The sequence below is a fragment of the Heterostelium album genome (assembly GCF_000004825.1).
Source record: "Heterostelium album PN500 unplaced genomic scaffold PPL_scaffold6, whole genome shotgun sequence".
NCBI classification, from domain to species: domain Eukaryota; phylum Evosea; class Eumycetozoa; order Acytosteliales; family Acytosteliaceae; genus Heterostelium; species Heterostelium album.
Genome location: NW_008805068.1, coordinates 712,466 through 734,450, shown reverse-complemented (window position 1 = coordinate 734,450; position 21,985 = coordinate 712,466). Strand labels below are relative to the sequence as shown.

Below are 21,985 nucleotides of genomic sequence, written 5' to 3'. Positions count from 1 at the left end.
GTTGTATTGATGCGGTTTTGTTGATACTTTTTGATATTATTACAATTGGTTTGTTGATAACTATTTTAATTGTTATTGTTATAAATGATAAATAATTTTTAGATAAAACAAAATTAGATTTTTTTTATCATAATTTGATCAAAACAAAAAAAAAAAACCAACCACCCCCTTTTTTTTTTTTTTTCAATTATTATAAAAACAAATCAATGAAAGTTTTTTTTTTTCAATTTAATTTCATTTTTGAACATGTTAGTAATGGCGTCAAAAAAGAAAATAGATGTTATACCAAAGTCAGTGTTGAGCGGTAAGAAAAGAGATGTTAAAGAGGTACAGCATTTGATATCGAGTTGGGGCTGTCATGAACTCGAGGTACAGGAGAGTCCACTTGGTGGTCTCGGTTGTTTCGCAGGCAAAGACTATGAAGCTCAGGATTATGTTGCCAGAGATATCAGTCCGGCAGCCGATGTCATGGATATGAATCTCGGTAATCGTGTGTGCTGTAAATGTTACAGTGTCATTCGTAATCCACGTGGTCCTCGTGGCTGTGAGCGTTGCGGTAAACAATCATATTGCGACAAGTTTTGTAGCACTGAAGATTCCCAGCATCTTTTGGAATGCGATCTGTTGGATGCACTAGAGCGTAGAGTAAAAGCGAAACCAACGAGATCAGTACTCCTCCTAGCCAGATGTCTTCTCGCCAGACAATCAATCTTAAAGCGAAGTGATGACAACGATGATGACGACGATGAGGGTAATAATGCAAATTTTATAGATTATCTGATCAATCGTAAGTATCACTACTACTAATTATAGCTGAATGCTATATATGAGCAATTTCAAACTAACTGTTATCAATATCTATAGATAAAGATAAATATTCCAAAGAAGATAAAGAGAGTAGAGTCGGACTATCAACAATGGCTGGATCGTTTTTAACAAAGAAACCAATCAATCAAGTTTTACAATCAGAGATCGATGTACTCTATGATGCACTTTGCTCAATCAATTGCAATGCATTCACAATCATTGATTGTGTCAGTGGAGTATTATTGGGAACAGGTTTATATCCAGGTCTTACCTTTATTAATCATTCGTATGTATAAAAAGATAATTAAAAGTTAATGCTATATCTATCTATTTATATTATCTAAAACATACAGATTAATATATTTATTATTTATTTATTAGATGTGATCCAAATTTACAGGTTACACAAATTGGTAAAATCTTAACATTGAAAGCAGTGAGACCAATCAAGAAGGGTGAAGAATTCACTATTTCCTATATTGACAGAACTGAAGGTGCCATACAGAGAAACGAGGAGCTCATGGAGACATTCTTTTTCGAGTGCCAATGCCACAAGTGTGCCAGTGTACGAAGTGAAAAGCGTAATGATTTCTACTTTGTATGTAAAGACCCAAGTTGCAAAGGAAGAGTCGACTTTTATGACCAGGAAAACTTATCGGTCGATGCTAAATGCATGGTTTGCTCAAAGGGATTCGACGATCATGGTTACGCATTGAACGGTATTCGTAAATCGATTCACGACGATCTCATGAAGATCATTCAAGAGTGCTACAAATCACAACGATTGAACATTGCTAAACTTTTACCGGTTACCGATCGATTGTTCCAATATATTCATTATGGTGATAGTGCTACCAATCAGCTCATCAAAGATATCCTTATTTTCTACGAAGAGAAGAAACCTGCACCCAAAGCAACACCCGAGGAAACTGAAATGATCAAGAAACTCATTTTGAGAGTTTATCAATTCTATAAACACCACTTTGGTGAGAGTCACCCAGATACCGCCAAAGCAAAATCAAACTATTTAATATCGTAAGTTTTATTAATTAATTGATTATTATTATTATCTTTCTCAAAAAAAAAACATCTTTACTAATCTGTTTAATATAAAGTATTGGTAAACTGGATGAAGCTAAGCCGTTACAAGGTATTTACAGCTCTTTCTATGAATACAGTTATAAAATACTCAAAGAAGGAAAATATGCCGAATCATAAGATATTTATCAAATCAATTTTAATAAATTGCTATGTGACCTCATTCCTTATATTTATTCTCTTACTTTTATTTAAGTTTTTTTTTATTGTCTTATATTATATAAAGAGTCATATGTTTTGATATTAAATAGTTCAACATTGATTTGATTTATTGATTATTGTTTTAAAAAAAAAAAAAAAGAGTGAGAGAAAGATAGAAGAGAGTTATAAAAGGGAGGAGATTAAACAGAAAAAAGATTTCTACATGGTTCAATGCCATAAAGTTGATATATGACATGTTTAAAAAAAAATTATTATTTAGTTGATTTGATTGATGAAAAAAGAAAGAAAGAAAGGAGTAATACATTATTGTTGTTAACTATTAGTTTACTTTTTCTTTCCACATTTGAATCCTCCACATGCTGAAATAACAATGATGAAAATAATAATCTGCATATTTATTTAAATTGAAAAGTAAATTAAAGAAGTGTTAGTGAGTTTTGTTCATTTGAATTTAATAAGAGAGTGTGTGTATATGTTGTTGTTATTAGATAGTTACCGCTACTACAACACCAATGATAATCATTAATTTGACATTCTTCCACCACATTGAGCACTTAAGTTGTTTACTTTGTTTCTTGAATTGGAATGACTGTTGTTGAAGGTTCTCAGTACGATCTACTAGAATCTCAATCTTTTCACCACGCTTCAATAGCTGTGGTGCAATATCACTAACTAAAATATTCTTTACTTCGTCGACTTGCGCTTGAGTACGATTGAGTGTATCCGATTGTGGATTATTTGAATAGTGATCCTATAATGTATTATAACAATCATATTTATTAGTATGTTTGTTTTTAAAATATATCTGTAGATCGGTGCAGCTGTTAATTACCATTAAATTTTCTAAAGTTCTTGAGAAATCAGTGTTCATACCGTATGCCATTGCAGTCTTTCCTTTGTCACCATAGCTAGATTTGAATCTATTCTTTACGTCCTCTAAAAATAAAAATGGTATTCTTCTTCCAAACTCTTGATCTGCCATGCATAGATAAGTCAATGAATCACTAACAAGATAATGGAAAATATATCTAGATGTAATAATAATAATAATAATCATTGATTGTAAGTTTAAGTATAAGTATTGGTATCAGATCTATCTATAACTAACTTTATATATTGAACCTACTTTTCATAGACATAAGACATCTTTGTTTCATTGGGAGGAATCAACTCTAAGATTCTCTTGGTAATAGATTGAAAGTTACCAGTGGTATTGGTATACTCTGCCAAGACAGTTGAGCCTCTGGCAACTAATGAATAGATGAGTGGCATTATATGATACTACTAACTATTTAAAAAAATATCTATTCTTTGGTTTACTTTAATTCCGAAATAATTTGTTTGAATTGTGTTGTGTTGTTATATTAATAAATATTTATATATTACGATAACTTTGTTAAGAGAATGAAAGAAACCCAATATATATATATTTGATTACTTTTTTATTTATTTATTATTGCCAATCCTTAAATTATGAGTGTGTGGGGTATAAGCATACAATTTAATGATTTTTAATAATTTTTAAAAACATTTTTTTATTTTTTTAATTTTATTTTGACTTTTCGCAAGAGTTGTGTGTGGGTGAAAACTTCACCAGGTCTCCATTGCATAGTGTAGTTTTTAATTAAAAACTTTAAATTTATCTGTTGAATTATATTATTTATAGTTGCAATCGTTAACTCTCAAATAAAAGTGGTTAGAGATATGTGTTTTTTTTTTGTTCTGATTTCTTTAAAGAACAAATCTTATACAATTAATCATCATGAAGTTTTATTAGGTTTGAATTTTGTAAACAACTTAATGTATACAATGCAAATTGAAATACAATCTGTAGCACTGGGAATACCCATGAAACTGGTTCGATCACTCCGAAATAAGACATTGGGAAATAGGTCAATGCTATAACCAACATTATATGAATGATTTGATAAATGCTTTCCTTGTTATCCTATTATTTATAATATGAATTCTAATGTTAATATAACATATATAGAAATATATATATTATAGATTGATATCTTTAGAATTAACAATACATACAGATTCATTTAGATTACCAAATAATGAATTATCGGTGATTGTAGATGATGAGTCTGACTGACCGATGGTGATGGTCAGTGAGAGTAGTGTAATCAGTGATACTACCACTGATACACAGTTGATTACATAGACAGAGTAACTGTTGACTCCACTATAGAAATAACTAAAGCACTGCAGCGCTACAAAGAATGTAATCATCGCTATATCCAATAACATCGAATCTTCTACGAATATCATAAATGGGATAAGTAGAACCAATATTGTTACAACTGATGATAATATACTAAATTTTAATGTAATATCAACTAGTTAGTAACAATTTAATATTAAATAATAAAAAATAAACATACTTTGAGTTAAATGAACTAAGTTTACTTGTATCATCTGTAAAAAGCTTGTAGAATATAAAAATAGAAGATATATAACAAATGATTGATACGATTATCGATAGTATCTATTTTTTGATAAATATTAAATGTTAGTTATTAATAATAATCAAGTGCTATTGCTTTGATACATTACTTTAATAGGTGTGTCATAGGAAGGATCTAGTGTCTTTTCCATCAATTTTCTGTTTGTAAAAAGAATTAGATTGATCGATTGATATGCTTGTATCAAAACAAGTACAGGTCCAATCCAATTCAATATGAAAAGATAGGAATCTGTTAAGCCAGCTGGTATATACCAAATGAAAGAGAACACTGATATCAATAATGGTAATTCAATAACAAAGCTATAAGTTGCCTATAATTTCATTACATTACATAAACATGAATGTTAACATTAACTAATTCAAAAATAGATAGATTCGATTTGATTTGTTATGTATATATAATACATACCCATATATCTGGTAATATCAAAGTTATAAATAATAATATACAATGATAGATTATTAAAACAATAGAAATGTTTGCATTATTATAATTTGAGAATATAGATGATAGTAGTAATATAAGTAATGGTATTACGAATACCAACAATTTATTTATTATAAAGAATATCATTTATGTTGTTTGTTCATGAATATAAACAAGTTCCTTATGTAAATTTGACTATTAATTAATTTATTTTTACTATTTTTTTTTTTTTTTTCAAGTTCAAAGAATGAATTGAATTGATTACCAGCATTGGAAAAATGTTCCGTCTGCGCATTGTGGTTCGGTATACTCTTTCCAAGCACCGTATTTTACACAAAAGTCTGTTGCACCTTCTGAAATATATAGTTTATCGTCTTCACATTTGACACTAATAATTATTATTAAATAGTAATGATTTAAATAAAATGTTAGAATAATGTTAACTTTACTTTTTTTTCTTTTTCATTTAAAAAAGGAGTTACATACGCAAATGGTGCATCACATAGTGGATAGGGTGAAAGGTTGAGTCCTGCTGGTTCACCGTTACAATTTTCGTTGGTGTACTGATTCATACCAGTATAGCCAGGGTAAGCTTGGAGGAGTTGCTCTTGGGTTTGACAGGTGTACTGCGAGTAGTACGGGTCTTGTGGATAGCAAGTGTTGTATTCGTGAACAGTACGTTGAGTCTCATTACCACACGCTGAATCTGAGTATTCGATCCAACCGATAAATGAATCATTGCAAATATATAGATAGCTACCGAAGGTGTATGGTATGCAGCCGGTGGTGTCATAACCATAGATTTCAACAACTTCAGATCCACAATCCGATGAATTATAATAGGTGTTTACATAGTAAATGGTTGAGGTGTTTTGTGCTTCTACAACACCATTCTCTCCTGCCAAAACAAAAATCAAATAAAAAACAGCTAATAAAATAAAATTGATCTTCATTGTTCTGTATATCTTTAATAACTATTTAAATACGAACTAATGAAATGGAATGAATGTACTGTTTGAAATTTGAAAGGGTACAACTACTCTCAAGTCTACAGATATCCAAAAAAAACAAATCAGAGCCACCAAAAAAGAAAAGTAATATTACAATTCTGCAAAAAACCATGGTATCAAGTGTCGGGCATGAATGAGTTTCAGACCTATGAAAACCAATGCAAGATATTTTGTATTTTTTTTTGTTTTTCAGCGTTGAATTTGGTGTGTTGATCGCCATTTGTTGTCATAAGGGTGCACACTGAATCTCTAAATTTAGAATTAATAAATTTACAATTTTTTTTATTCAATTAATTAATTAATGATACATTGGTTGAATTCCGCTATCACTCGATTCATTTACATCATCCTTGTTTCTTCGATTGTTGTTGTTGTTGTTGTTAATGATGTTGGTGAATGTATTGTGTGTATTATTTATAGGTTGTTGGGAGATCTGTTGATTGCTAAGTGTATCTTGATTAGTGTATGGTTGTTGTGGAACCGGCGATGTAGATGGTAATATATTAGAGGTTATTGATTGTAGGTTATCAGTTTCTAGAGTACCAGTTGTATGATCAGCAACTAGATCATCGTCATCTCTATCATTATTTCTCCTATATCGTTTATGTGCCAAAGTCTGTTGAATATGATCAAAAGAATGACCACGGTGTGTATCGGTTACACATCGAATGCAAACATTAATCTTACAGTTACTACAGAGTAGTTTAAGTTTCTGTTGATGTACATCACATTGATTCATTACTATTGATCAAGTCTATTAAAAAGTACTACTGTATAATAAACTGATTTATATTTATTTATTTATTATTTATATATTTAGATTATCTTGGCACCAAATTTTAAAGATTTACTAAATAAAGTTAAATAAATATTGGGTTTAAAACTATTGCTATATGATGCATTAAAACTATTATGATTGAATGATGTAGTGGTGGTGGTGGTGGAGGTTTTTGTTGAATATGATCTTTTGAATGATGACGAAAATGATTTTGGGCGACTACTACTTTTATCGAGTTTCTTTGTCGAATAATTATTCTTTACTGTATTTATATTATCTGTTGTTTTAAATCCAAATGATACTTTCTATTTTTGTTTTTTTTAATTTTTTTTTTAAAAAATAGGATAGAGTTTTAATATTAGAGTTGTTTTGTTATATTGTTTTAAAAAAGTTAAATAAATAAATTTATATTTTATTAATAATAATAGATAATAATGATTAATTAACTTTGATTTGGCATTGTAATATTACTAGTTGGTTGAATTGAATTAGTTTCATTATTAGTATTACTACTATTCGAATCATCTGATATTTCTTTTCTTTTTTTACTATTATTGTTTTTATTATTATTGTTGTTATTGTTATTATTATTATCATTACTATCAATATTATTATTATTATTATTATTATTATTATTATTATTATTATTATTTGGTTTATTTTTTGATTTGGATGATGGAATATTATTTTTTACCTTTTTTGGAATTTCAATGATAGGTTCTTCTTTTTTCTTTACGAGGTAAGATTCGAATACCTTGGTGAGATGTGGTAGCATTGGGAATTGATATGGTGCGACTTGAAGCAAATCGAATGCCAAACCAAAGGTACCGTGACCACTAAGATCTGGTATCTTGGAGTATCTCTGACTAAAGTGGGTGAGCAATGTGAATTTTGCACGCATCTGTCTACCGATGTCCAACGCCTCACCGATGGTCGAGTGTTTCTTTGCTTTCGCTTCATTCTGCATGTCATCTCCAAACGTAGCTTCGTGCAACAAGAACGTTGAATCTTGACCTGCTACTGCCAAATCACTACATGGTCTAGTGTCACCAGAGTATCTAAAAATATTTATTTGAACAAATAAAAATAAATAAATTTCCAATGTTTCTAAATAACAATATTATTATTGTTTTTTCTTTTAAAAATCAACATTTAAAAGTTTAAAAGGTAACTTACGTAAATTTAACACCATTTTCCAATTCAATGACAACACCACAAGCATTCGTACAGTGAATAACAGGTACACTCTCAAGAGAAACAATTCCTAATTTCTGAAGTGCAGCACTATTTTTGTAATATATATAATGTTAATATTCAAAATATATCAAAAAAAAATAATTTAAATTCTTACATTGCAGGTTTAGAATTTTGTATTTGTTCAAATTCAACTCCTTCAAAATCGATAGGTGTCATTCTCCTTAATAGCTTTAACCAAAAAATTAAGGTATGTGGACCAATAATAACGACTGGATCTTCTTTAATACCTAATTCTTCAAATGCCTATTTTAATAAAATGAATATTTATATTGTTAGTTTTCATTTGATTGATTATATTAATTGAACTAATTCTATAATAATTTACTCTTGCTCTCTTTTCTAAAATTCTTGGAATACCTAAATGATGATCAGCATGTACATGAGAGATCCAAATCACTTTAAGGTTGATAAGTATCTTTGCAATGTTTTCATGTCCAAAGAATCTGGCTAGTTGTCCATAGGTACCTTCACCGGCATCCAATAACATACTGGTTCCATTCTCCATCAATATATGATTACCGGTTACATTTCTATAGGGTGATGGCAAAGCACTTCCAGTACCTGTAAACAATACTTTTGGATATTCAACTTTATTCTTTGCTGTATTGACAACTGGTTGATTTAAAACAATGTTAAATTAATAAATAACCTATAAAATTATAATTAACTTATATATACATTTAATTACTTCATCCAATTTATCTTTAATTGAAAGATTGGGTAATACGACATCATCAAATTCCTTGCCGGTTTGTGTGACCTGTTGGATTTCACCGGCTTGACGTGAAGGTGCCAATGTGAAACGCGTTAACTTTTCAATAGGTATCATATTGTTCTTTAGTGTCTCTGAATGAATGGTTGGTTTACCGGTCTCAAAGAGTGGTGTAACAGTTCTTGGCTTTATTGGTGGTGGGAATAGGTCGGGTACTACCTGTGCCAGTCGGTTCAAATGAATCTCTGAACCTGGGAACGATGGACTGTACTCACAATTCTCTTTGTTCACAATAATATGTTTAGTGACTGGTCCAAACTTCTCCATGAATTCAATGTATCGCTTTGAGTGTAAAACTTCAGGTGGTGACATATGAAACACTCCACTCATAACCTTCTCATTATTATGATATGGTAGGAATGCTTCATTACTGAAAAGTGAATCGAAATATTCAATACTTGGACATTTTATAATTGTGAAATTCTATTGATGTTTGTTTTGTTTAGAGTTAGTTAAACTTTTAGTTGATAATAACTAATGAAAGATAGTATAGTTACGGTTGCAGGAGATGGTTCATCCATGACTTGATGTGGAAATATTTGAGTTCCATCGGGAAGTGTGATGGTTTCACCATTCTTTAGACGCTTGAAAAGGAATGCTTGACTCTTTGGGATACCAAGTTCCAGTGCTTTCTCTGGGTGGAATCGACCGACAAATTCATTGGTACTGCAAACCCAACAGTGGACGGTATCAGAATCCATATCTACTTTGCTTCCCTTTGGGAAATAAGCAGGGATTTCTCTTTTCATTCTTTTGAATAGTGGTTTCGATGATAAATCACCATCCAATCCCGATGTAGTTGTAGATGATTCATCTCCATTATTATTATTGCTATTCTGTTCAATTGCACCCAATACAGTGTCAGAGATATCACATTGATGATTGTTGTTATTATTGCTATTACTATTACTATTTTTAATATTATTCTTATAGGTTTCAAATTCTGACTCTGGTGAGGGTGGTGGAGATGGTTCATCTTTGATATCGACTATTCTCATTTCCTTTCTGTCTTGTCGGTAGTGACGGAATGTCGATGGTATCTTTGGTGGACATCTATTGATTGGCACCGAGATGATGGTGAGTTCAGAGTCACGGATCACGTGATTCGTAGTGTTTGGCAGCTCGAACAAGTTGATCGATAGATTGTGATTGCCACTGAAGAATCGTGACGCTGTGAACAGCTGATGCAATCCTTTCGGTCCGTAGATATCAATCTCTGAAATACCGATGTCATCGATCGTATAGGTCAGACCTAACAGACCACCAACCGATTCCCATCGCAATGTCGACAGAAATATATTGTTCAACTTTGTAAAGTTGATACCTGGTCTCTGTGTAAAAGATCGTTGTGTACCTTCACCACACTCAAAGAGATATCTATGAAGATCGAAATTGGTGTATAACGATGGTGATGTCTCTACATTATCACCTGATATCTCAACATATGCTTTAACCATTTGATACTTCTATACTATACTATTCTAATATATGCTATATCTAATATCTAAAATATATCTAAAAAAAAAATATTATAAATAAAAATATAATGTATGACATACAAGTTCATATCATTTAAATTTGTCGGTTTTTGGTTAACAGAAACCCAAAAAAGAAAAAAAAAAAAACGAGAATTTAAAAAAAAAAAAAAAAAAAAGTAAATCAAAGTTCGTTTGTTTCATGTCATCTAGCAACTATTTATGTGTTAGGTTGTATTTGATTTGGAAGTAAAGAAAGTATTAAGAAATGGATTTATTTTCTATGTATGGAGGTGATGATGATGAAGATGGAGGAAGTGGTGGTGAAATAGAAATAACAATACATCAAAATGGTAATAATCTCAGTATTGAAGGTATTAGTAGTAGCAAGAAAAGAGATAAACCAGATACAGAAGCAACAATAGAATTTAGTAGTAATAGTAATAATGGTGAAAAAAGAATGAAGATTGGTGTAGATAAATGTGAAGTATGCAAGGAAAACGTTTCAAAATATAAATGTCCTGCCTGTTTTGTTTTGTTCTGTAGTGCGGAGTGTTCGAAACAACATCGTTCAGAATCAGATTGTAATGGTGTCAAAAAAGTCAATCATTTCATTCCACTTAATCAAATGTCTGATAATGATATTATAAATGGTACCAATATTATACTATACAATACAATATGATTGTTTACATTAGCTGACTGACATCTTTAATTATTTTAATATGATAGATTTCAATTTCCTAGATAATATAAATAGAGTTAATGAAACAGGAAAGTCAATATTGTCGAAATCATTCATTCAGAATAAATCGGTGTATGTTCAACGTGCAGCATTCAAAAGAAATATCAATTTGATGATTATGCCAAAGGAGATGTCCAGACACAAAGAGAACACTACACACTACAATAAAAAGAAGAATATATTACACTGGAGAATACAATGGAACTTTGTTGATGATGCGACATCACTGGTTTCATCGTCAGTCAATGAAAACGATACACTGAGCGACACCTTACAAAAACACATAGACGATCCAACCAATATTTATAATATAAAGAAATTCTTAAAGTTAAACAATAGTAGAAATAATAATAATAATCAGAATAATAAAAATAATAATAATAATAATAGTTATCATTTAATTTTAAAAAGAGAAAGATCAAATGTATGTATATTATTATCATTGTTATGTTAATTAAATATTTTTTATTAATTATATTTATTCTCATTCATTTAACATAGTTAAATCAATATTATTTATTAAATGTAAATCAAAATGTTAATAATAGTTTAAATCTTAAAGAGATCATAGAATATCCGACTATTCTGGTTGTTTTTGATTTGGATAAATATAATATAATAAGAGAAGATACAGAAGTCTTGGAAAAGTTGCAAGAAGAACAGAAACAAATCATTTCAAATAATTTAAAGGCAAAGTTTGATCCGAATCTGGTAAACACATTGGAAGAATCACAACAATTATTAAGTGGTAAACCAATTGTTAAGAAAAACAACTCTAGTAAAAGTAATGCTAATAGGAATGACACTAATAATGAAGACAGTAATAATAGTAATAATAGTAAAGAAACAATAGCAAAAACAGATATTCAAAATGAAATTAAAGAAGAATCACCGGTGAAATCAACAGTTGAAGAAATAAAACCAGAAGAGCCAACAACAGTTTCAAATAAAGAAATAGAAGAAAAAGAAGATGATAACGAGTTCTTCTTTACTTTTTAAACATTAAAAACAAAACATTTCCAAAACTTTAATCAGAATTGGAAGGTTGATTTATTTTCTATTTTTATTTTTAATCTTAAATTGGAAGTTATTATTACTATTACTATTATTGTTACTATTGTTATTATTATTATCAGATTCAGAATTGGATGACTGATCTGTTGCAGTTGGTGGTGTTGTTGGTATTGCTGTTGTTGTTGTTGGAGTTGGAGATACTGGCATATTCTTTACTTGATTCCAATCTTGTGCTGTCTTCCAAGCTGGTGCTATAGTAACAGTTACTGTCGACAGCTCTTCATTATTGTTGTTATCTTGAGTTGTTGTTGTTGTTGTTGTCGAGCTTGTTGAAGTTGGTTGTACTGTAGCTTGATTTTCATTTGTTTTGTTATTGAGAGGTGATGAAGAAGGTGATGGTAATGATGGTTGTTGATTCCTATTTTTATTATTTCTATTTTGTTTACCACCAGCTAGTGTCTAAATTTATGATTGTTTATTAATAAAACATAAATTAGTAATTTGTAATAATAAACTAGTAAAAGTTTACACAACTTACAGGGAAATGTTTTTCCATACCAAGTTTTCTTTGTTCTTCTATATCTTGTTGCTCGATTTGTTTGATGATCGCTCTCAATTCCTCATCCATCTCCTCCATTGCAGGATAGATCACCTCATTGTTATTGGCACTGTTATTCAAAGAAGAAGGTGCAGCAGGAGATGATGGTATCGATCCAGAATTACTGCCACCACCACCACCACTACTAGTGTCGCTATCACCACTCGATCTTATTATACTTCTATTCTTATTTTGTTGTTGTTGAGCCTTCTTCTTGTTCTTCTCTTTCTCTCTCTCCAATCTCTCCTTTTCCTTCTTTTGTTTCAATTTGAATTCATCTACAGGATTGATATAAACTCTTTTATTCATATTAAGAGTTTCAACTATTTTCATATCCTTCTTTTGTTTAACTATATATATAATATAAAATAGTAAAATGTTTAACATTATTATTATTATTGATTTGTTTTTGTTTTTAACTTACTCTTTACTTCTTCTTCCCACCAGATTATAGAGGTATTATACCATTGCGAGGTATCTGTTTTGATGGCAAGTTGTGGTGTATCTGCCAAGAGTTCGTAGATGATCGATTGCATTGACTTTAGCAGGTTCATATGAGTGATTGGATATACGATGTCATAGTGTTCACCTTGACAGTATGCCAAGCTAATAGTGATCGGATAGCTGTTGTCAACGCAGGTAGTAGTCGTTCCAATGTAAATGACAAAGTTCACTCTGTAGTAGAGTGACAATGCCTGTAGTTCTATCTCACCGCCCCACGTATCGTCCTTTGCCATCAACTCGATGTAACGCTCCCACGGATCATTAATACATGCAAACGGTTCGAATCTCTCACGATTCTTCTCTAGATACTCTATACACTTCTCTCTAACGTATCTATGTTTAATTTGAGTACCATAGATATATTCACTTATACATCTAAACTATAAGATTGATGATTATTAATAACAATAATAACAATATTAATATTACTATCACAAAATAAAAAACATTTTTAACAAACCAAACCAAACAAAAATAAACTAATCAAATCATATGATAAACAAAAACAAAGTAGTAATTAAGCAATGTAAAAAAATAACTTTATAACAATATTACTAAACAACTAATTACTACTTACTAAACAAGCACCATCTTTTGGTATTTCCTTTCTAACTAAACCTAAAGATAATAATTGATTGTCAATTAATTGTAAATTATTATTCATCTTGGATGCACATTAACAATAAATTAAAAAAAAAAAGTGAACATAAAATTTAACACAAAAATTTTAGCTTTCAGAATAAATAAATTAGTTTTCTATGATTATTCTCAAAAGATCACTTTCATAGTTTAAGTACAACATGTAAAATATGTATTCATCTTCGAGAAGTGTTAAATTTCGTAACTACAAAAAGTTATATCACTTTTTCTATGACAATGTTTGAATTGTTAACTTCTTTAACTTTGATGATATTAAATATATTGATAAAAATATAATAATTAAAGTGCAACATATAATAATTTAAATATCCCATTCACAGTATGGTGAAATAGTCAAAGGCTACAACGAAAGGTTTAGATTGCAGGTCCTCGATCTCAATACTATGAAAAGAATTATATTAAACCAAGATCCAAAGTTGAATTTTATGTTAAAACATTTGGATCAGAAAACAGACATCTTTATTCATTTTTATAAATATTGTTGATTATTATTTATCAATATATCAAAAGTTGAAAATTTGTAAACAAAATCAGCAGCAATGATTGATCATTAGTTGTTCATGTAGTCAGTTTGGATTGAATAAATAAACATCAACTAAATGATATTAAAGTTAATTAAGCTAGACACAAAATAATAATAACTTTATTTAATCTAGTTAATCAGGGTCTCTTGTTAAATATCTATTCCGCTAGTTGCTAATCATTGATTTTCTCATATAAATTTCCCATATTACAATAACCATTTTTTGAACACAAATTTTTGATTGAAGATCTTTGAGAATTTGATTGAATCTTTCTTAACATTGATAAATATGTCTGTCCCTGTATTCTTTGATCTCTCGGGTTCGTTGTAGCTTGCTCCGAACTCCGATGCAGATTGGAAAACTCATTTTACCCATCGAAAAACAGAGGCTAAACTCTTTCAATTTTTTTTAAAGAATAAAACAAACTTTATATTCTAAATCTACTATAAAAATGCTTTCTATTTATCTAATTTTTATTAAAATCTAACAAGGTTTGATATTTTATTTTATTTTTTTAATATTAATCTCTATTTCAAAAACTTCAAAGATTTAGATTCTAATTTATTATTATTCTCTACTAACTCGCCTTTAATATTACTAAGTATTTCAAAAAAACTATGCAAATATGATTTAACAATATCACTTTAAAAAAAAAAAGTAAATAAATATTGAAAAATTTAAAAAAGATAATTTTTACTACACTTACAATGTTTTTTTTATAATTAATTCTGTTTGAATATCTCTAAAATAATTCAAAATTATAATTTTTTTGGATTATATTAATAATATATATCTTTATAGTTATTATCTTTATTAGTATTATTACTACTATTAACTTGATTATCATTATTATTTTCATTATTATTGTTAATATAATTATCTTCGTTATAAACATTATTATTTAAAAACTCTTCAATATCTATAATTGGGTCTCTTCCAATATAAAACCATAAACCGGTACAATAATTGTTTTATAATCCATTGTGATAAAATAGTAAAATAATATAATATGTAAAAATAAACAAATTAATAAATATTTATAAATAGAATACAGAGATATCAAAAAAAACTAATATTAAAATGTTGTGATATTTTAAAGTAGAAAAAAAAAGTATTTATTTTGAAGGTTGAGAAGAGAAAATATAATTAAAATTTATAATGAAACTAACATTTCTGAAAAGTTGATTTTGAAGTTGTATAAAACAATTATTATAAAAAAGGGGACAGTGTTAAATGAATCCAGATGAATGATGTTTGTTCCAAAAAGTGAAATATATTTTTTTTTAAACAAAGATAGAATGTTTCGGTTTTAATGATTAAAATATTAAAATAATTAAATTGAACTATTGTAGTTTCCGATATTGTTAGATTATTTTTTCGAATTATTAAACATTAAAAAATACTCCCATGTTTTATGTTGTTTTTTTGATGATCTGTTATTGTTGTTGACATGTTGTTGTTAAAATTAGGATGTTGTCTTTGAGTGTAAGAAATCAACAAAGTACTCTGAGATTTGATTTTGTTGTGGTGGAAATAGTTGTGCGAATTTATAGAATTGGCAAACTTTGGATTTCGAAGTTCCGCTGCATTGAACATCGAGTGAATATATTCCCTGTTCCTGGCACCTTTATCTTGTCACCGGGCAACACATTTGCAATCTCTTGTGTCACCGTTCGAGTTTATATACAAAGTTGGGCGGTGATATCGCTTGCGGCTGAGTGGCGTAGTTTGGTGAATGTGCACATTCACACAACACAGATATCTGGAAAATACTGGTCAAGAGCAGTCACCCTTTACACTTATTTGATCGATGCCAATTACCATAAGTTTAACTTCACCATCGTGAATTCTATATCCCAAGGAGTCACTGTCGATTGCTCTGCAATGACTAGTAAATTCAAATCTGTGGAATTTCATTTTATCCCAAAAAATGAAAAAAATTTGCATATCTTTGGGATACTTTTGCAAAAATAATGCGAGAATTCAAAAAAAGTTGTAGAAAAAAAAAAAACCCAATCTTTTAAATGTAATAACACAACATACTCATTCATACTACTTTTCATTTTAATATAAAAGATAAATTATGAAAAAATAAAACTATTATTAAGGTGGGTAAAGGTATGTTCTCATTAACAAAATGAAGTAATAAAAAAAATATCTCTTTAGATCCTGAACTGCGATCTTGTTTTTGGTTCTAATATCATTCGTATCTTATCAAATATTTAAATATCATGATCAACTATAATCTTTTCACCCTACAATTGACCTATTTTTACAAACTATCTAATCACGTGTATTCTAAACAGCTTTAAAGAAACAAAAATCATGATGCAATCTTTTTTTTTTCAAGCTTCAAACCCTGCTTGGGTACTCAAAAAAAAAAATCAAGATATTAATTTAGATTTCGGATTTTTTTTGACGTGTCGATTTTACACTTAATATAATTGGTATCAGAAAATGAAATTTTAAACAGAACTAATTTAAAATATTTAAAGAACTTTAATATTAATTATTTTTTTTTCCTTTTTTCTTTTTATTTATACAAACTATTCTATTCTATATTATGAAGAAGTTATATTTATTATTATTTTTTATTTCTTTTTTGGGAATATCAGATGCTTATGATTTGAATGCTCAAGAACGTAAGTCATAATATTAAGTCATACTTAGATATAGTAAAGTATTAAACAAAAATCTACTATTATTTTTATTTAGTGAGTTCATTAAGATGGTTAATTACCCAGGTATTTATTTTTTATCAACATTTATTTTTTTTTAAATAATTTTTTTTTAACAAAAATAAAATATAGTATCAAATTAATTCGAATTGGAACATGACTGCAACTGATTGCGCTGATATCAATAAAGGTGCTGGAGGATCGATTACTTGTGGAATTGATCAAAGTGGATTTCAAACAATTACTGCATTGTAAGTTGTTTAAGTGAAAAATATTGTTATTAAAAGAAAATGTTAACATCTTCTCAGATTAATGGTAACTTCTACTTGGGTCGATCATGGAGAACCACCAGTTATTGACAAGTTGATATTCCCCAATTTACAAACGTTCTTGTTAAGTGCTGGTCAACATAAAAATGCAAGCTATTCATTATTGGGTTTGCTTGATAACACTGAAAATGTCAATTTAAATAGAATAACTGTTCAATATTTAAGTTTGGCATCCGTTCCAACATTCCCATCAAAACTCAAATTAACAACATTGTAAGTAGAATAAATTTAATTAAATATGAATAATTAACTAATTTATGAAAATAGAGTTTTGACGGAAGTTACTATGATATCTGATTTAAATTTGAACTTAATATTTAAAGGTGTAAATTCCAGTTTAAATTTTCAAAGAATATCATTCACTTCCACTTTTAAAATGTTTTTAGATATATCAACTATGACAAAAAGTACATTATCTACTATGTAAGATATAATCCAAATAAAGCTCCAATATTTATTATTCATATTAATATTATCACTTCAAGAACATTTAAGACTATAAATAGGTTTGAACAAAATGGAATGTTGAATTTTACCAACTCTTATTTTGACACACTAAGCGATATGTAAGTTATTTTATATTACTCTTCTTGTATTAAACACTATTTTAATTTTTTCCAAATAATTATAGAACTATAAATGATATTTCAAATACACACCCAATTGTATTTGGTTCTTCAACTTTATATAGAATGTAAGTATTTGGTTTTCAAATCAAACTTGAACATAAAATTAATAATTCATTAGAGATATTGATAATGCAATGGTTGTTCTTGGTGACCTACCGAAAGTTAGAAATTTGTAAATATCATTAAATTCTTAACTGGTTTCTTTTTTACTTAAACCTTTCAATTTAATTATGTATAGTAAAGCAAAAAATTGTGCATTTTCAACTTCAGATTTTTCAGTATTACCTTCTCTTAGTGATGTGTGAGTAATAATATTAATATAACTGGAAATTTTAACTATTAACAAAAATTAAAATTTAGAATTTTTGACAATATTTCCACACCAATTGAAAATGCTTCAGGTTTGTTCAATGTGTAAGTATAAATATTCTAAATATTCAATCGATCAAAAATATCTTTTAACACCATTTTTTATTTAGAGTAATTACAAATTCACCTGTTCCAATTGTACCATCAGAATCTTGGTTTTCAAATTCATTCTCGTTGTATGTCAACTTTTAAATCTAATTTATATTTATTCACTTATAAAAATTAATTATTATTTTCCAGAAAGTTAGAAAATACCAGTAGTAGCGGTCAATTACCAGATTTTAAATCATTTGATAGTGTTTCGATATCAATATATGGAACACAGAATATAAAAACGGAATTATATGATTCATTTTGTAGATTCAATTTGGATATAACATCAACCACTCTAGTTGGTAATGTTGCAGATTGTTTTTATTGTTATTGGTCTGAAATGAAATCAAAACTTCCATCAAATACACCAAATCCTCCAAATGATTTTAAATGCAGTATGTATTAATTTTCTTTTAAAATACTACCTTTCAATTTTATTAAATTGTTTATAAATAATAAGATATTTCATTGGATAGTTATAAATATGTCATTCCTCAAATAGGTAGGGTATTATATATTTTCATTTCATTATTCCATATTTCTAACTTATAAAAATTACTATACAAAAGGGACTTTTATTTTATCTTTAAAAGGAACTAACTTGGGATGGGGACAAAATAAATCACCTTTAAGTTTAACGAATGCTATTTATAATAAGCAGTTTTCGTAATTATCTTCTATATTATTTTCTAGAAATCATCATGAAATTTAAAATATTAATAATTTGAAATTATCTAGATATCTAGTCAACACAGAATATGGAAGCTCAAATTTAACATTTTCAACAATTCAAAACTATACTTTACAAATATATTGGGGATTAGAATGTATGTTATTTATTTTTTAATTTGTTTTCAAATTTTATTAATTATTTTAAAAATACTTTAGTAAGTGTGTATTTAATTCAATCAGAGAATATTGATGGTAACAATGTTTTAATTAAAGCATTTGGAAAATTTAACTTGAAAGCACCACTTGCAATCAAAGCCACCAATTTTGGAAATTCAAATTGTCAAATCACATATAACACGACAACCCAATTTAATTGTATAATTCCGAATCAAAATAGCACAAATCCAATTTTAATTAATCTTGATGATACTATTACAACTATTAATTATTATAGTTCTTCAAGTATGTAGAATATCAATTTGTTGTTTTGTTTTCATTTTATCTAATTTTTATTTCTCTAATTTAGCTTTACTCATAAGCGGTGTCCATTTCAAGATAAATAATCAAGATGTTGAAATTAGTGCAAACTTTGGACCGAATCCATACAATGTATCTGCCATTATATCCAACTTCCCTTGCCAACAAACATTATTAAATGATTCAATATTATCATGTAGATTACCAGTAGGTTTGGTGGAAAATGTTTATTATAGTTTGTTGGTTTATGCCAATGGATATAATCAAACGATACCTGTTTTCATTAAACCTAAAGAAGATTGTGGATCACAATCAAATTGCAATGGTCATGGAAGTTGTTTCGATGGAAAATGTAGATGTAATGATGGATATAGTGGATATTATTGTGAATCACAACTAAGTCCAGGTGTTGTTATTCTTCCAAACAACACGATTCCTTCACCAACTGTCATCGTTAAAGATGGAATGAATTTCACATTCAACATCATTGCAATTCAAGAGATAGATGAGTTAAGTTCAGTGGTAAGAGAATTGAAAACAAATAAATGGATTCATTCAACAACTGGAAATGAAACATTCAGTATCACAACATACAGTTTACAATCAACAACACCAGAAGTAGATCAAATCAATGCAACAATTGAATATTCAAAGAACAGTAGATTGATTAACTTTGCAGGACAATCAACATTATATCCAGAGAATAGTTTGAAATTGATGGTTACAATCAATAATTGGTCATATAAAGATCGATTAAATCGATTGAGACTATTAATGGAATCGATATCTTCAATCAATAATAATGATGACGGTTGTTCAGAATTGGATATTTCAGTCAACAATGGAACAGAAGTGAATTTCTTGCGAATGACAATCAACGATGTATCGTTTTATGGTCGATTCCTTCCATATGCGCTGTCAGACGACAAACCAGTCTTAATTCAAAATCAAGTTGTTAATCAAACTAAAGAAAGTATTTTGAGTGGAATGACACTTACTTACTGTGATAGATGTGTAATAGATCCTGATTTTTCAGTTCTTATCAACACTGATGTTAAAAGTGATTGTAAAGAAAAATTCGCCACTTGGAAGATCGTAACCATTGTTGTTGTGCTTTCTGTTGTTATTCTGGCTGCAGGTCTCGGAGTATTCTTTGTATTGAAAAAGAAATATAAATATAGAAAAGAACAGAAAAGAATAGGCAACAAATTAAATAAACTATCATAATCAATACGATTAAATTGATGAATCGAATGAAAATTTATTATATATATCTTTAAAATTTTTGAAAATTTTTATTTTGTGTGAGGGGTAACCCCCCTGAACTTCGGATTATATTTTTACTTTATTAAAACCATTATTTAATTTATAATAATGACTATATAAGGCAATTATTTTCATTTCTCTAACCCTTTATTTGATATAATTAAAACCAATTTTATAAAATTAAACTGTTTTTTAAATAACAATTAAATTATTGCAAAAACAAATTTTTAGACTCTTCTTCATATTCAAAATGTAAAGGTTTTTATCTGATTTTACATAAACATCATTACTCGATTTAATTTAAAATACCAGATTCTTTGAGTTTTTACCTAGTTCCCAGATTTTTTGGAAATTTTAGAGTATGATATAGATCTACTAATAAATAATTTTGTTTAACTATTTTTAGTATATTCGACAACTGTACAAGACATCTCACTTGTCATCTATATTCGAAAACACATAATATTTTTTTACTTAAAATGAATACTTAACTAAATTTGATATACAAACAACCTGTCAGGACCTGAATGTTTTTTAAAATTCTTGGGTATTCATGAGATAAATATACTAGATGCCATTCATTTTAAACTCAATAGAGCTCTTAAATACAGTTAATAATGGTCATATAAACTGACACCTTTTTACTGCCAAAAACCCTATGAATCTTTATGAAACAATTTGAATCAAATAATCATAAATTATTATATCTTAATCCTATTAATTGATTTTTAAGAAAATAAATTTATATCTCTAAAACAAAAAATATTTTATTACTTCAGAAATACTGCACAAATAATTTTTGTTTGTTAATTTTTTTATAAAAAGTTAAATTTATCAATTTTTTTATAAATCATTTTCAAAGATCTATAGATATTTCAATACTTTCTAAAACAAATAAATGAATATATGTCCAACCAAATATAAATTTAAACAATTAAAATAAAAAAATTAAAAAACATTTCAATTTTCATTTTTTTTTATTTTTTTCAACTTAAGAAGGGGGTGGTGTTCACTTATTAGATAATGAGTTGTTTTTAATTTAACTTTTTTTTTTTTTTTTTTGATTTTTCATTATTGTTTTTTTTTTGGATTTGCAAACATACATTTCTTTCATCTTTTCTTTGGCATTAAGGACCTACTTAATAAAAGCAACAATATAGAATTTAAT

The 21,985-nt window shown here is 28.2% G+C and overlaps 8 protein-coding genes across 8 annotated transcripts; 3 read left to right on the top strand and 5 right to left on the bottom strand.

Moving 5' to 3' along the window:
- Positions 1-255: 255 nt before the first annotated feature.
- Positions 256-2,172, top strand: PPL_06868 (SET domain-containing protein; the record flags this gene model as incomplete). Its single annotated transcript, XM_020577719.1, has 5 exons — positions 256-787; positions 865-1,093; positions 1,189-1,842; positions 1,923-1,957; positions 2,132-2,172. The coding sequence occupies 5 exons, from the start codon at positions 256-258 to the stop codon at positions 2,170-2,172; spliced, it is 1,491 nt and encodes a 496-aa protein (XP_020432167.1).
- A 379-nt stretch (positions 2,173-2,551) lies between these two features.
- vamp7B (synaptobrevin family protein) lies at positions 2,552-3,339 on the bottom strand (the record flags this gene model as incomplete). Its single annotated transcript, XM_020577718.1, has 3 exons — positions 2,552-2,818; positions 2,900-3,095; positions 3,194-3,339. The coding sequence occupies 3 exons, from the start codon at positions 3,337-3,339 to the stop codon at positions 2,552-2,554; spliced, it is 609 nt and encodes a 202-aa protein (XP_020432166.1).
- A 481-nt stretch (positions 3,340-3,820) lies between these two features.
- PPL_06866 (uncharacterized protein) lies at positions 3,821-6,716 on the bottom strand (the record flags this gene model as incomplete). Its single annotated transcript, XM_020577717.1, has 8 exons — positions 3,821-4,015; positions 4,108-4,390; positions 4,458-4,501; positions 4,630-4,840; positions 5,233-5,355; positions 5,454-5,895; positions 5,954-5,978; positions 6,321-6,716. 8 exons carry the CDS (start codon positions 6,714-6,716, stop codon positions 3,821-3,823), a joined length of 1,719 nt encoding a protein of 572 aa, XP_020432165.1.
- Positions 6,717-6,793: 77 nt separating this feature from the next.
- Positions 6,794-10,241, bottom strand: PPL_06865 (ribonuclease Z; the record flags this gene model as incomplete). Its single annotated transcript, XM_020577716.1, has 7 exons — positions 6,794-7,017; positions 7,203-7,813; positions 7,932-8,039; positions 8,107-8,255; positions 8,338-8,624; positions 8,691-9,207; positions 9,282-10,241. 7 exons carry the CDS (start codon positions 10,239-10,241, stop codon positions 6,794-6,796), a joined length of 2,856 nt encoding a protein of 951 aa, XP_020432164.1.
- Positions 10,242-10,527: 286 nt separating this feature from the next.
- PPL_06864 (zinc finger HIT domain-containing protein) lies at positions 10,528-12,003 on the top strand (the record flags this gene model as incomplete). The annotated part of the gene is made up of 3 exons (XM_020577715.1): positions 10,528-10,860; positions 11,321-11,428; positions 11,506-12,003. 3 exons carry the CDS (start codon positions 10,528-10,530, stop codon positions 12,001-12,003), a joined length of 939 nt encoding a protein of 312 aa, XP_020432163.1.
- A 51-nt stretch (positions 12,004-12,054) lies between these two features.
- Positions 12,055-13,784, bottom strand: PPL_06863 (OTU domain-containing protein; the record flags this gene model as incomplete). The annotated part of the gene is made up of 4 exons (XM_020577714.1): positions 12,055-12,477; positions 12,557-12,966; positions 13,041-13,500; positions 13,698-13,784. 4 exons carry the CDS (start codon positions 13,782-13,784, stop codon positions 12,055-12,057), a joined length of 1,380 nt encoding a protein of 459 aa, XP_020432162.1.
- Positions 13,785-14,203: 419 nt separating this feature from the next.
- Positions 14,204-16,367, bottom strand: PPL_06862 (uncharacterized protein; the record flags this gene model as incomplete). The annotated part of the gene is made up of 4 exons (XM_020577713.1): positions 14,204-14,237; positions 14,845-14,946; positions 15,011-15,046; positions 16,348-16,367. 4 exons carry the CDS (start codon positions 16,365-16,367, stop codon positions 14,204-14,206), a joined length of 192 nt encoding a protein of 63 aa, XP_020432161.1.
- Positions 16,368-16,867: 500 nt separating this feature from the next.
- Positions 16,868-20,778, top strand: PPL_06861 (calcium-binding EGF-like domain-containing protein; the record flags this gene model as incomplete). The annotated part of the gene is made up of 16 exons (XM_020577712.1): positions 16,868-16,946; positions 17,020-17,048; positions 17,115-17,233; positions 17,291-17,524; positions 17,579-17,734; positions 17,818-17,877; positions 17,943-18,005; positions 18,059-18,112; positions 18,179-18,241; positions 18,301-18,354; positions 18,420-18,485; positions 18,550-18,797; positions 18,863-18,904; positions 19,149-19,229; positions 19,291-19,536; positions 19,601-20,778. The coding sequence occupies 16 exons, from the start codon at positions 16,868-16,870 to the stop codon at positions 20,776-20,778; spliced, it is 2,772 nt and encodes a 923-aa protein (XP_020432160.1).
- Between the last annotated feature and the right edge of the window lie 1,207 nt (positions 20,779-21,985).